Source organism: Bombus flavifrons, chromosome 6, assembly GCF_040668555.2.
Source record: "Bombus flavifrons isolate JBK064 chromosome 6, iyBomFlav1_principal, whole genome shotgun sequence".
Classification (NCBI taxonomy): Eukaryota; Metazoa; Arthropoda; class Insecta; order Hymenoptera; family Apidae; genus Bombus; species Bombus flavifrons.
The window spans coordinates 2,142,668-2,159,094 of record NC_138447.1 but is presented as its reverse complement, the minus strand read 5'-3'; the positions used below and the strand labels follow the sequence as shown (position 1 = coordinate 2,159,094).

Sequence of the window (16,427 nt, the reverse complement as noted above, 5' to 3'; positions counted from 1 at the left end):
TATTCGCTACATGATGGAAGATTAAAGATTTGCTTTTGAATGATACAGAGCGAGCGTTGACATCTGTTCAATAGCACAAAAAGGAAACGTTACAACCATCGAAAGAAATGAAAGATATCCTTGTTAGTGTTCGTAGATTGTGGAAACCAGATGATGTAAAATAAAAATGATTATCGTATTTACTTTGTATGTGCGGATGGAATGTCTGACGTTTCGACTACTCGAGAAACTAGCGTATCTTACATCGTTCAGAATATATCGTAGAAATGGGATTGATTTTAACAAAACACTTATACATGTACAAAACATATCATACAGAATTTTTAAAGGCACTACTTAAAGTGTTGGATACGTAACAGTATAATATATACACATTTCATTTAACTGTGTATATATTATTTTTTTCCCTCGTGTATAATTCGTGCATTATTAAGAATACGCTCGCGTGCCGATACTGTTAGTTGGCAACCACTGATTTGTGGTATGCAAAGTGCTCGATGTAAAATGAAGTTTAGTGTAGAAAGAAAGCAACTTGAGCATGAAGAGAAAAAGTTACAAGAAATCAATTAGCGAGTTAAACTTATGAAACACTAGTATCGTAATTTTTGTCAGAAAGTAATACTACTAATTATATACAAGTAGATAAGCGAATGACTTAAAGAAAAAGGCGTTAGCTAAATGTTTAACTTTAAGATCCTTCTTATCTCGTGACCATATATTTAAAACACGGTACATAAGAAACCTTTGATATCACGTACGGAAGAACGTATTCTTTATTTCTAGAAAAACAGCTCGCGGCAAAAGTGCTACGACTAAATCTCGATATTTCGGACGAAAGATCATACGTGCAGTCCTGACATGCTAAGATTAAACGACACTGTACCAGCTGACGAAACAAGAGTTTTATCTCTTCATCCAAACTACTCCCAAATCGATACATTTCGCAAGTCACGCTATGGAGCAATGTTATATGAATTACATCTATCACCACAGCTATGCATACATACATATCTCCCTTTCAAATTGGCTCTTTCATCACGACATTTCGCATAGCGGAAAGAAGAAAAGAGGAAACATGGACTAACAAAACGTGACGTTGAAAACGTAAACCGAAACGATGTCACAAGAGTCATTGACCTCCCTGTATGTTAACAAATACGCTGCGCTAACAAGCTAGCTGTCGCGGAGAGGCCCGCAAGCAGTCACCTATGTCGCTGGAAATAAATTAGACGCCCCTTTCGACCTAGTTGCGTAATTAAGGCCCCCTTTAGCAGCTTTCAAACGAACGAGGAAGAGCCAAAGAGGGACAAGGACAGCCAGCCATCAGTCAGCTGACCGATCGACTCCCTTTTCTTCCTGTTCTTCTGTCCTCGTCCGCCTCGGATCGCCCGTCTCACGATGGCCTCGTGCTGTACCCTTTCCAGCCCAACGGCGTACCATTTAGCCCTTTTCATTCACCAATCTGTCGTACCAAAAGAAACGCGATCGCATCTTCGTCGTTCGCTCAACCTTTAGGGTTATTGCTCTTCCTTCTTCTGCCATTCTTTTAAACAATTTAGCAACGTAACCGAATTAAAGAATCGTCTCAATCGATCAAAAATTCAACGCCGGAAAGAAGTCGTATTTCGAATATAGCATCCACGGTACGTTGTTTCGATGTCGTGATTCGGCAATGCAATTCCAAGGCAATTCCCCGTTTCCAATCGCGATATCACTATTGCATCCGAATTAATAGCGATAGACATGCGCAGAGATGAAGGAGAAACGTGCGCACCGTGGAATATTAGTTCGCGAGCTAGACGACACAACGATACGCGCGAGCTGCTTTCTACGTATCTTTAATCGCGGATTTCGACGACCTCGACGATCCAAAATTGAAGCGACCGCGGAGTCTCCATTACTTCCGTTCTAATATGTACACGGCGAAATTAAATTGGCCCCGTGACAACCGACACAACGTATTTTATGGGTTTCTGTTGTATTTTGAATCGCGTTTTGATATTGCGTACACCGTCCAGGGAGAGTCACAGAATTAGAATCGAATCTCGTGACGGCTGGTGTGAAACATGACGCCCTCCGCCACTTCTTACCCCTGTCGTCACCGCCTCACGGCACTGTAACCCCGCTTCGGTGCGCACACGCTGCGTCATTAGCGGCCCGTTAATACGCAACTTAACGCTTACCCAATTCAACCCAGACCTACCTAACGGCCTATTTATAGTGTACTCCGCGGTGTACCGCGCTACTAATTGGCGTTAGTTTAAGAGTGGCTGCATGAACGACGATCGACTATCCTGTACCAACCAACCAGCTTACCTTCTCCTCTCGTTCGTCGGGTTAACTATCGTTCGTAGCACGATTCCGCTTTCTTTCCTCCCAGTTCAAACATTATATGAAAAGAGAAAGAACTAGATCATCGATGATGAGACGACATTTACACCGTGACAAAACACGAGATCACGTATAATATACGCGGGTAAAAAGAAGAGTGGATTTGACCTTACAACTCGTATTCTCGTTTTGTTTATCGTGTACAACGATAACCAGCGAGCAACATCTCTCATACAAAATCACCGGCACTCTCTACGAAACGTTTCCGCAAACAGTGCACGAACGCGCACCAAAAATAGAACTGCAACGAGCGAAAAAGCTGCATGAAAATCCCCGCGATACGAAATCGCTCGTTAACGCCGCAACATCCCCAAAAGATGCTGACAAATTTTCATCGTTTCTCTAGCCACGCATCTCCTTTTCCCTTCCGTCGCCAGCTGTACACCCGTTTGCCCATTAAAACTGCCGGCTGCAATTACGTTTAAAAATAGCGAGGGAGTCGAGGAGAGTCTGTTGCGCTCGATTGCATCAGACACCGTGACGACCAAGACGACTACGACGACAACGAAGCCGAGAAAACGTCACAAAAGTTTTTGCTACGCTTCGTTTAGAATCGGAGTGTTTCTCTTTAAATCGCAGCTGATAACGTTCTCGTTCTCGCTTCGGAGCTCGTTTCCGTCTCGACTGAACAATTATCAAACGAGACAGTTGCAGTTTATTATTCCGAATATTTGAAGCACCGATGTGACACATGAAAAAATTGCAAGAAAAGGCGATAAATATATTTTAATCCGAAGAGACTTATCGGTGATAATCGTGTCTATATATGTACATTGTCAGTCATAAATCATCAGACGCTTTGTACATTTGGAAGAAATGCACATCGTAGTTACATGAATAAAGTTGGCAATTATTTATTAATCACGCGTGTTATCAAGAAAACTAAATTATATTATATTTTGAAGATCGTATTATAAACCTAGTTTAATAAACATTATGTTTAAAGTTAACAAAAATCCGATAACCTATGAACAGGACTTTATGAGAATTGGAATGACCGCACTTGGATCAGAAAAAATAAATAATTATAAACTAGCTCCTAAATCTCGCCTAGTACGTTCGAGAATTTTGGGCTGAAAACATAAACAAGCTAATATATATTATATTATATATTATGTTTGGCCCGATCATCGTACCACTGGCTATGCCCATAGTTGTAGGTTAAGGGGTTAACATAATTACATATAATACCTATAATAATATGCAACAGTGATGTAAGTAATAATTTTCAATCATTGAACGAGACGACTGTTCGAATTACTAAGTCTAATCCGTGGCTGTAGTCATTCTACTTAAGGCAATTCATGAGACGAAAAGAACTGTAATCAAAATGGCTGTTAAAAGCCAGTAAGCGAAAAAACGTTTTACCTACGTATATATCGTTGCATCGAAAAATATTGTTTGATAAAGTTCGATTAAAAACGAAATATTCCAGAATAAGACGATTTACATTGCTTCCATCGCAATCCGTTGCTTGTACACGAAACAATAAATTATTACGTACGCTGGAAATTGTAAAAAACAGTATGTGGTAGCTGGGACTATGACAGAAAGCAATTTGAATTGGACGCTTTCATCTCGGTGTACTCGTTTTTCGTCAGCACAACACGGTATTGCCGCTAACCGACGCGACGTGACGCAGAAAGCGATGAAAGTTAGGTGCAAACTGATGCATGTTTGTAAGCTTGAACCGTTGTCCCACAATGTTTTGACAATACCTGGAACCGACCCAAAATGCCAAGTAACCATTTGAATGACTTGAAATTTCGCCGGACAATCAAGACCACGTGCGTACAAGAAACACAACCTACTCGACAAATCCCATTGTACATTGCTACAATGTACAACGTACAATGTACGTTTCGTACATTTAAGTACGTTAAAATATATTTGTCATTGTAAAAATATTAATAACTAATACAAACGACTTCATAAGAATTGTTTACGAAACATAATATAATAGATCTTTGTGGCAGTTTATCCGAATATCGGAAAGGAGATGATTCTAGCTAATATATTTAATATTATTTCAAATATTACAATTCGTTTTCCAAGATAGCCATAACTACCAATTGTAATAACGAAATGAGTAAAATCATCGATGTCAAGAGAGATAACGGACTTGCTAGACACTTGTATATCCAGTGGATCGAGGCGCTTCAACACAAACCAGGGTAATTTTCATCGGAGCGGGTTCGACGCTCGAAATCGTGTCAAGCTGAAGGGCCATTGGTGTCGAACACCATCGTGTTCGATATCTCTACAAACTATTTTTACGTAACCACGAACGTAACCAAGAAAAACTTTATTGATATAGCCACACGTATATACGGGAGCATACGCTTTTACGTCTACGAAACATCAATTAAAAGGCCTTGTGGAAAGTATGTATACGTGAAACGGCGTAAGATTTCCTGGAATCATGGGGAACACAATGGATAAGGTAACACGGCTCGTAGTGTCCGCGAATTACGGTAAACAAAAGGGTAAACGTAAAACACGGCACAAAAAATATTACAACAAAAAATACATCTTGGGTATCCTTCTACGATCGAGCACGTGCTCGCGTTAAACTGCGAAACGTACACGTATGCAACTGCAAGCGATAAAATCATAAAAAGCGAGATTATGGCTCGGGCCACGATAACTCTAGATACGACGCAAACAACCAGCCACTGAAAAATGTAATTGCTCGAAAGCGTGACTACCGTAGATCTGAGACATTAAATGGCGCACTGAAGACAATCGTACTGGGATGCAGATGGCGACCAGATCCTGGAAAGCGATATTTTGAGGAAATATTGCGGAGAAATAGTATACGGTAAGATAAAGCACGCAAGAAGCAGAATCTTCGTTGAAGAGCCAAAAAACAGACGTTTGACAAAATAACTCTGAGTCTGGTTCTTTGTCAGTCAGTTAATCGTTGCAGCAAAACAAGGAAAATTGTTATTAGTTAGAAAAACAGCAAAGACCGCTGCTATCTTTCTTAGTTCTGGCTATATAGCTTCCGTTATGCATAATATGTCGTTACTTTGCCATCGCACGGCACAGTCTTAAACGCATAATCGCTGATGAGCATTATTCACGTAAAGTCGCGTAAAGTGAAACAAACAAAGCCAAGTGAGTAATGCGTATTAAACACAATGCCATAAACCGACGATTTTATTTCCTAGGTGTCATGATTTCGAAGTTTAAAACCTCCTTATAACTCCTGATATTTACAGTATTCTAACTAGAAGACATACATCAATGTCGATCATTGATTGGGAAAAGTCTCGCCAACTATCCACACTCTTCATTCATCAAGCCCCGTACAATTTCTCCGACAAATTACACGTTACGCCTTGTTTCACTGGCAGATTCGTCGATGCCGATGATTAATACGTAATCACTCTTTGTACAGAGAACCGCATTTTGAAATCACATTATGTATAATATGTACATTGATATACGTAGTGCGAATAACCGATTGAATTGGCAAACACCGGCGCGCAGTTAGGAACGTCTGTCGTCACAATAGGCTGAAACCCTCTGCGGGAATCAAACATAAACGAACGTGCGGTCCCGACGATTGGATTTTGAACGGAACACCGCTCTCGATCTCTTGCATGCGAAACGAGGATATGACTTGACGAAGGAAGGTCTTTCGAGAGATACAAGGACTAGAAATCAATCACTACGCTAGGCTCAAGTTCCAGATTCGACGTTGAAACGTGCAAGAGAGTGAAATCGGGCAGGTTCGTAGGAAAAGAGTTTATAAAATAAAATGGTAAATGAAGTAAATTACATTGAAAATATTATTTCTAATTTTGTTCATATTAGGATTCGAATTGATAGTTGTTATAGCTCTTATAAATATTAATATTCACGAAATAAATAAAAACTTAATAAAATAATTCAGCGATTTCACTAAAAATACACTATGCACCTATATATTTATGTATAGCCTCTTTTTATAGAAAGTTTCCCAATTCATTTTTACAAAAATTACTGTGCTCATTCGGGTCCCGATTTCAAAACAGAAGAAATCTGAATGAAAGAAGAGAAACTATTTTTCCACGAAATCAGTCGATGAAACGAAATCATGAACATTTTTCGCAGAAGGTAAACTGTAATTCAAAGTTTATAGAAGGAAAGAAAAGAATCGTTAGAGCTAACGAAAGGATTTCATTGATAGGCGGGAGTTTACGTAACACACCGCCAACTCGGTAACGGAACCAGCGCTTCCGTATCACGTTCCAACATGCAGGATTATGCGGCTCGTAATGCGACACTGTCTCGTGAACCTCGCGAAACTTCGTGCGCCACGATGATCGGTGAAACGAACTCGAGCTCCATGGATTCGCGAGGACTGCGAGTCGCACGCTCGTCGCGCTTCGAACGGTCGCGCCACGACGCACAGCGAAATCTTCCGTGCACGACCGGCTCCACATGGACACGCTAACGCGGAAAGATGAACAACAGAGTTTTTCTTCCATACCCTCTGTTTTTTCCTTTTTCTGCGACAACCAGCTAGCCCGCCTTGCCAACGGCAAACGCTTTTTTAATGGGAAAAGCGAATAAGAAAAGGAAAGAGAGAGAAGAGTACTGGCTGCGATAGTTAATGGAATTTATCGCGGGCTATCTTGAATTTTGATGTTCGATAAATGGAGGGTTTCTCAGAAGTAGATGGTTGAAGTTTGCAAACGTGTTCCATGTGTTTAATTAAGGATTAAATATTTTATTTCATGAACATAGATATTAGAAATTTCCGAAGAAGGTGTGTGTAGGATTTCTAAATAATAAATGAAATGAGAACAAAAAAATTCATGAGGAGTCTTACGAGAAAGATATGGACCGCGCTAGGATATAAGTATCATTCGTTTTACTATCCATCTTTATTTTTATTTCCATTCTATTTTTATCTTTATTCTATTTTCATCTTTATTTCTATCTTTATTCTATTTCTATCTTTATTTTTATCCTATGATGTTACCACAAATTTTACAAATTCCTATACATGTTTCAAATTGTGTCGCATTTTTTCTTCGACGATAATGCGAGGTATTTATAACCCTGCACTTGTCGGACATCTCAGAAAGGAAGCACTTCCGAACTCATATTTACGTAATATCTTTTTATCCTAAAGCTGAATCAAATACTAATTCTCAAACCTTGTCTGTTTATACTTGAAATTTTCTGTAGTTATAATATTTGATCAAAGTCACACACTTTTATTCATCGATAAAATAAATCTATGTCAACCCGAAACGTTTCTATTAACCAACGTGAATGAACCTATAAAAATATCGCTGGAAAAAGGGCAAAGAACTTCTTGACCCGACCCAATCATTTTCCGCGAATACAATTATTGCTATTACACACATACTGTTTCAGAAGTAACTCGTTTCATGCTCGCGAACCGCGATAAACCGTAGAAGCAACATACTGCGACGCTCGTAGGCGCTTTCCCACGGTTACAGCGCGGTGCACATCGCATCTTTGTACCTATGAACTTTTGCGGAACACAGTACAGCGACGCAAAACACGGTTTACGACGGTGCGCCGTGAAACGGCCGGACGACTGCTCCGCTTTTTCTACCTCAGACACGCTTTCTCATAGCATCACTGATGAAAGGAAGGCTATACCGGTGGAAATGGAGCGCGAACGTGGCATCGATCGATCATTGTTCGTCGATAATTCGCCGGCAAATTCGTCCTCATCCAACGTCCGAAGCGCTTCCACGAATTTATTTTCAACCTTGCGCGTAAATTTAATCTACGAGCCGATGACCCTAATGGAAAAAGATACACGTGGCGAGGAACTATGCAACGAACGGTTAACTTTTCTTGGACGTCATCCTCTTTTTTCCTTTTCGTGTTTTTTTCTTTTATTTTTCGTCGCGCAGAATGGACTTGCAGGAAGACAGTCTGACTAAACAAACTACGACATAACGAGGAAAGGACAAAGTGAGATGGTGATACGCTACTTACGTAACTGCGGCAAATAACGCTAATGAGCCTACTCCAACTTCGTTCCTTTTATTCTTTCTCCAGGAGAATCGCTAACGTGAAGTTACGAAAACTATTTCAGCGGTGCGTAATTAAGGAAGAACGAAACCGACTCGTTTGCCAAAATATTAGCCCAGCGAATGAACAACCGCGACATAACCCGGAACAATACCTGCCGACCAGATTATATAACGACTGAGAATTTGCTTCGGCGCGGCGGTTTGAACATTATCATGGTATGTTAATGATCGGAAGAATCAGCAAACGTAAAAGTCACGTAACTCTATCGTGTATCAGTTAATGAAACGGTAGCTGCGGCTAATAATCTACCACCACCAAGGAGGTACTAAGAGTACGCCTTCAAATTAATTTTATCGTTTTTGGAACGTTTATCGGGCAGTCTTCATTTTCTTCCATACGGTAGTAATTGGATAATACACTCAATTACTTTAATCGCGCAGTTACCGGTGTAGCGAGTTTTCACTTTCGATACATGAATAAGATACATATTAATACTTCTTTTTCAAATCTAGCACACGTGCGTACAACCAGCAGTTTCTAACAATAATCACGATCCAAAAGTTTTATTTTCAAGTTTATTTACAATCACTTTTCAATTTCGTATAAAGTTAATAGTTTGATTAACTAACAATAGGATACAATAGAATATCCAAATGATTCTATACACGATATTGAAAAGAGTATCTTACAAAATGTGGAACAATGGAATAGATTCAAACTCGAAACTCGTAAGTATATCAGAAAGTACCTATCACATGCTCAAACTGATAAGATATCGCGGAAACGCCATTGTAAATACGTAACGTACGCATTCCCGCCATAAAAATTTCGCGGAAGTAGTTGGCGGTTTCTAAGTAGCCGCGATCGTTTCACAATACAATTGCTCGCGGCTGCGTGGCATGATTATATTAATTCGCGCAAGAACGGTTTTGTTCCTTCGCCTGATGCATGCCTTTCCTACGAAGCAACGTTTCCTCCTCGAGGTTAGTCGCGGCACGCCGCGAAATTAGCGCTGATTTTAGATCGAAACAGGTAAACCTGCTAGCTTTCCTATGAATTCCTCGCGAAAAGTGACAAAAGGCACGAAAATAGAAAAAGCAAAGAGAAACAAAAAAGGGGCGGATTTTTTTCAACTGTATTTGAAAGGTTAATTAAATGTCACGTATTTAACATGTATTTTACCGCGAATTCTGTACGGTAATGGACGAACATTCTTTTGTGTAATTGAATAATTCAGCAGAGAGAAAGAGAAAGATCCTTTAATTGGAGCCGACCAGGAGAAAAACCGTGTAGAGCGTCCTAACGTTGCATTACTAATTATGTCACGAACCTATCTGACCGTAGTCAGAAATAATTGCTACACGGTCGTCAAAGAATTTAATTCCTAGTCTTATTCTGGCATAGTATATTGCGTCTCGTACCTCCATCAGCGATTATCTCTTTAAAATTATTTCACGAAATTGAAGGTTCATTCGCCCCAAACAGCAAAAAAGAAAGAAAACGATCTCCATTACAAATGGAAAACTTATGGCGTAAAAATTATTCTATTCTCTCGACAAAAAATTTACGTTCCTATTCTATGAAAAATAATCTTATTTCTAAAAAAAGAGATGCTCATCGTCTCATTTATCGGTCTACATTCTTGTCGTCTATATAAAACGTCTACTTTATCAGCCATTTAACTTAACGACTCAGAAAAACTTTCAGTGCTAGAAGATCGAACGTGATTTCTCCGATGGTTTCACATGACGAATGTTCGTATGGTTACAAGTTACAACACACGAGAGCGTGTCGCGTTTTTCACGATTCCGTCGTTGCCGTGGCAATTTCTCAAAATCACGCGTCACGCACGGCTCGTGTTATCAATTATTCTCGTGAATCTTATCGCGGTCCATTCGAGAACATTTTACACAGGGCCATTTTTTTCGTCGACAGTCGAAAGGCGCGCGTGACGACTCGTGGCCATTTGGTCGCGGCACGATTATCGTTCCGCGTTCCAGCCTCTCGTTGAGGCAATTCTTTTTCTCGCTCTACCCTTCCCTCTCCTTCTGTCCTACGCCCAACTGGCACGAGTCTCTTAACGAAGATAAAAGGACTGCTAACTCGAACCTCGAACACTCGAACACGCGAGCAAGCGGCCAAGCGAGCCCCGTCAAAAGGAACGCCTCGAATTTGCACGTGCTCCTCGTCATTACCTCATCGACCATGCACGCTCCCTTCGTTCCTATAGAGCAGCTTCTTTTCATACAAAAGGACCACTTATTCATTCGTCCTGAATATTTTATCCTAATTTTTCAAATCTACTCTTCTTTTTCCTTTTAATCTTTCCATAACGGATAAGTTTTAGACAATGCAATTGTTTGCAAAAGTTTGGGTTACTATACAATATAACTTTGAGATTATACGATCTGCATGAATAACTGTTCTCTGCTCTTTATGGGAACAATTGCCATAGCCTTTATCATGAATTTGCATCGATGACTGGTCATTCAAATAATCGCGAGTAGTCTATATGCTACGTTAATCACGATTTTTAAACGACTACCGAGTTGCCTTTATATCAATTATTTTCCTAGTTTATATAGTTGCACCAGAATGATTATGTTATGTAAGATATTTTTATAGTTGCTTCAGAATAATTAATTATATGAAAATGTCGAATTACGTCTAATTATTCAATTCTCAAATTAACTACAACTTAATTATTTATAACCCTTTACTCCAATAATGATAGTAGTTTCACATTAAAGGTACTAAAAGAGCTATTTTACTAATTTTAACTTTACTCCAAATCATATTGATATAAAAGTCACGAAGTCTATCGTAGCATCTAACCGTCACACCATCTTTTTTATTGCCTAATACAATACTGATATAACATATCCCTGTTTCATTCAGAATATACATCTCTAGGATCGATATGAGAAACGTATTTGTATCTCACTTGTTCTTTTCTTTTAGCATAAGCGTTCGAAGCACAACGTATGCTACGTACTTGAATAATAGATTACTCTCTAAACTTATCGCCAAACTAACCTTTCAACACACACGTTCGAATATATACGAAATATACAACATACGAATGACAGTATTTCCTCTATACAGTATCGCTCTAAAGATCAATAAAAAAAAAAACCTTACTCGATTGAACCTTATTTCCGCTCATCCTGGATCACTCCGAAGCATCAAACACAACACAAAATAAATTAAAACCATTTACTACCGTACAAAAGGGAACGTATGGGCGACGACGTTTAAAACAATAGGGCGCGCAAGTGAACTGTCGAAACGTATCGATGCGCGCGCACATTCGAACGATATGAATAGGTAGAACGTGCGATCTCGAGGATCAAAAATCGATATTTTGTTTTCAAACAAAAATATTGACTACATACCTGGACTGGTCTGCCAAGATAGACCACCGATGAACATTTTCCTAGAAAAAGAAAGATGATTCCGTCAGCATCGGCATCAGGTTGCATCTTCTGCAGATGACGAAGGGAGACAGGGGAAACTGCCGACAGAGGGTAACTTCCGGTATCGTGACCCCCTGCGCAGTCTCCGTTTGTCGACGGCAGGTGTCACCACACATCAACCAACAACTGAACAACTCGCGGATTATTTTCTTTCTCATTGCATTAATCATAACCTCATTAAAACACGTCGTTCAATTTACAAAACGTCGCATTCATTTAAAACAGAAACCAAACGATTCACGCGCGAAACACAACAAACACGTGTTCCCCTCGTACCTGGGCGCCTTCTTTGTTCTATATCGATTTATATCAATTCTACAAGCTTCGATATTCTAACGGAGTTCGTCGAACTTGTCGGCGTTACGGCGTGTTCATTCGAATCTATATTTGACTCTGGTTACTGAGAACTATACAAAAAAATTTTTGTCCCTTGTTTATGACAGTCCCAAATAGTTCAGGGAAATAAAATATTCCCTTCCCTTGCCCAAGCAATGAATCAAATTCGGACTTATATTACACAAAATCGTAATTATTAATCGATTTATAAGAAACGTTATCGTTGGTGATATTGCAAAAACATTGGACACCAATCCGAATTGAGCGGGTTCGCAAGAATATAGCAAACGCGTGATCGTAATGTAAATACATTTTAGATACGGATAATTTAAATATACCGCGTTTAAGTTAGAGCAATAGCTCCTGGAAGACGCATAGGAGGATTTCTCTTCCCCGTTATTAAGCATATAACAAATGAAACAAAAGCTATTTTATGGCACGATAAGATTTCTAATCCGGGTACGAATATTAAGAAATAAATACTACTCCGAGAATTTTGAAACCGGATACGACCACTCTTATTACTCATTCGATAATTACTCTAATCACCGTCACGTACTTCCGTAGATCGATACGCATTGTTACATGTCACAACGCCAGCAATTATCTCGATTACCACCAGCCGTCAAAACACTTCCGTTGGAACGATCTTGCTATTTTTACGATACATCGAGTATTCACGAATAAATAACAGCGTCTCATTAGGACCTTACGTCGTGCGCGAATATCATTGTAGTAAATATGTTCTTATCGATAAACGCATCAATTACGGATAGCAATCGCGACACGAATATAAATCTTTATACAAAATAAACCCGTCTACCGTGTGTTAGCGTCAAAGCCTATACCGTTTTTCTACTAATCCACTAACGAATGGATAAGGAAATTCATGCAATTTTTTGCCTCCTATACTTCCGCGTTTGTTTTTTTAACTCTGCGTTTCAAAGGAAGGCCATAGTACGAGCAACATAATGCATTGGCATTACTGGAAGGCAAAGATTATCGTGGTGAGCAGTATATCCACGAAGATAACATTCTCGCGTTGTGGACGTAATCACGTGGTGGCGCATTTGAACATCGATTTTCCGTGGCACGATATAACCTATTCCCCTCGCCCACGCATTCCTCCCTCCTTGTCGTCTGCCTCCCTCCCTGCAAAACCCCCTTCAGTTCTCTCTTTAGGTCTTCGTGATACGAAGAACTGGAGTAGGCTACCGCACTATACCCCGTTGATAGGTTCAGGAGAATTAATAGAACAAACCATTGACCATATGTCGTCGGAATCGATCGCGGAAGATACACCGAACGATGTTAGCAACCCGTCTAACTTTCCACTGGAATTGCTAAACTTTGTCACCCCCGTGAAACCATTTCAACGTACCGCGTGCTCGTTTCTCGACGTGCGGCACGTATACACACGCGACACGCGATTATGTCCATAAAAAACGAAATGTTTCGAGGAGTTTGAACAAGTAACTGATAAACGAGTCGGTCTTTCTTTCTGTATTTATTCACGAGTCACGTGGCGAATGCGAAACACTGTGGCCTCAAAGCCGGAAAACTTTCAGCACCACGTGACACACGTTCCCTTTTAGCCCTTCAAAATACACTGGTTTGTTGCGTTTCTATCAACACTTCTTCTCAAACGATTCACCCGTCATATTGCTACGTATTTATATTTGAGGGGAAATCATTTGTCACTGTTCTTCGATATCGAGCAGGTTTTTTTCGGAAAACAATGGTTGGCGGCAAATTCAAAGGTGTTAAATCATTTCTCTTTCCCTCCCTGTCTCACCCCTTCCTTTACGACCCCTGCTGCTTCTCCTTCCCATTCATCTAATCTTTCCCCTTCGTTCCCCTCCTTTCCTTTCATCGAGTTTGAGGGGATGTTGAACACGCTGAAAGAAGGCGCCACCGGTCCGAGGAGAGCGCCGTGGCACGCATATTCACGCGCCCGGCAAACATAAACACTATACGTTTCACGAATCCGACTGCCCGTTATCGTACAACCACGACGTCGAGACGTAACCCGCGAAAACAACTACGACGGCAATGACGACACAATGTCGAGGATGAATTACGGATGACAATATCGAAACGAACCGAAGCGTGTAACGAGCAACACGAGAACGAGCCGTATCACGACGAACGATCCGTATCGAAACCGTATAAGAAGCATCAACATAACAAACACTCGCGCGGAGCAGGGCAACAGAAACACAAGGTAACGAGAACAACACGACGCGCGTTAAATCGTTCGGGCAACGCGCGGCATCAAAACACACTTTTGAACGTTATTACTGGTCGCTCTTTCGTTCCGTTTTCACGCACGCTCGATCTCGTTGGTGGTGGATGTAGTGGAGGTCTGTTTTGGGATCAGGATATCCTGGTTTCTCCTACCCTGGATCGTTCGGCACCTCGGCTGGCGAGCCGCTCGCAACGATTTCCTGGTTCTGGGGCTCCATAGCGACGCGCGGCGCACGGCTTGTCGTTATGACAACGCTCTCGCGTGTCCGGGGTTGCAGTGGCTATGGTAACACTAGTACCAGTGGCAATGGCAGCCGGTCTCGCCGATAGCCGCCTCTCGCTCGCTTCTCGTTCTTCCGACTTTGACACACCACGTCGTCAGCTGAACGATGCGCCGTGTGTGTTTGCCTTGTCGATGGCAAAACACCGACTCGACTCGATCCTTCGCGTGTCAACGCTTCCGATGTCACGGCACGACACGCACTTTCACGCGACTTCTATTATTCTCTAGTTGATCCTCGTCCCTCTACTCGCGTCTCTTTAATCTTCGCGCTCGCTCCTTCGCCTCTATGTTGTTCACCTGTCTCTCTCTGTTTTCCTGGTAGACCGAGTGCGCGGTGCTCCGTCGTTCTCGGAGGCTGCGCGACGGTTTTACGTAGCTTTATCGCGATAAATTATCGACGGTAGGACGGTGGAACGTGGAATGAAACGTACGCGCGGTACGTTTCACGGATCGCACTTTGTTTTGCTGTTGTATTTCTTTTTTTTTTTATTGTTTTGTCCTTTCTTTCTTTCGATTGTGAACAATGAGTCGACGGAGTGTTGTATATCCGCGTTGGTCGCGTCGAGCCGGATCACGACGACGGCGACGACCACGACAACGAGGATGACGACGGCGGCAGCGGTAGCGGAGACAACGACAACGACAACGACGACGTGGACGTAGACAAGGAAGATGACGATGACGACGACGGCGAAGACTGCGTCGAAAACGACGACGATAACGACGGCAACGAGGAGTACAGATCACGACGACGAAAAAACGGGCTGTCGACCTCTCGTTTCTCGGTTTTTCTCACAGTCGGCTTCTCGCTATTTCGCGTTCTTCTTCCCGTTTTTTTCTTCTTTCACTTTCTCTCCCTTTCTCTCGCGCTCTCTCTCTCTCTCTCCTCTTTCTCTCCACACTCTCCCCTACTACTGACTACTAAAAACTAAGGAGAAGGTGAGAGGTTACGTGGCTGCGCGGTACGGCGACTACTGATGACGGGCGGCGGCCGGTACTCGGACGTGCGACGCGCTCTGCGAGAGGTTCGACGTGACACTGCGCTCTCGGGGCGCGGGGCGGGGGGAGGGGGTGCCGCGGGGAAGAGGGGAGGACTAAACGGCGGAGAAGAGCGGCGGTGGCAGCGGTGGTGGCGACGGCGGTGGTATCGGCGGCAGTAGCGGGGCATACACTGCTTCTCTTTCTTCCTTTCCGTTTCGCGTGCCCCTCTCTTTTCTTCCAACTCTACGTCTATCCTGTTTTAATCCGTTCCTTTGCTCTCTGTTCTTATCCGTCGATTGGGGGTGGGGGAGAATCTCGCGCTTGCGCCGTCCCTACCCGCCGGGCCAACCAAACCGGGAAGGGGAAGATCGCGACCGCGTACCCGCCTCCGACCGCGGCCTGTTCGCCTGCTCGCCTGTTCGCCTGTTCGCTTACTCGCTCGCTTCTTGCTTCGCGAAAAAGTCCGACCACCCGCTCGCCTGCACTACTTGCCCGATTTCTCTTACTTGCCTCTTGTCTCTTTCAAAACGCGTGAGAGAATCTCTTCGCCGATGGACCAGACCCGACTCAACTCGCATCGCGATTACCATCGCGCGAGTTACGTGAAGAGCGCCAAGCAGGAGCGTGCGGCGCCTGGTCAGCCGAGCGAGCGAGAGAACACGAGCGTACCAATAACGTTGAAACGTTCGTCTCTCCTGCAA

At 42.2% G+C, this 16,427-nt stretch overlaps 1 protein-coding gene across 4 annotated transcripts in view; it reads right to left on the bottom strand.

Annotated features, from left to right (window-relative positions):
• Positions 1–15,796, bottom strand: part of Rbp6 (RNA-binding protein 6) — a 766,744-nt gene extending 750,948 nt beyond the window's left edge. For 2 of the 4 annotated variants that reach the window (XM_069115475.1, XM_069115474.1), the window contains exons 1-2: positions 14,616–15,796; positions 11,799–11,839 (exon numbers count right to left, since the gene is read on the bottom strand). In XM_069115475.1, coding sequence (XP_068971576.1) covers positions 11,799–11,839; positions 14,616–14,680 — 106 coding nt within the window. In that variant the 5' untranslated portion in view covers positions 14,681–15,796. The remainder of the gene's footprint in view (positions 1–11,798; positions 11,840–14,615) is intronic. The other 2 variants (XM_069115476.1, XM_069115477.1) reach the window with 1 other exon arrangement.
• Positions 15,797–16,427: the final 631 nt, after the last annotated feature.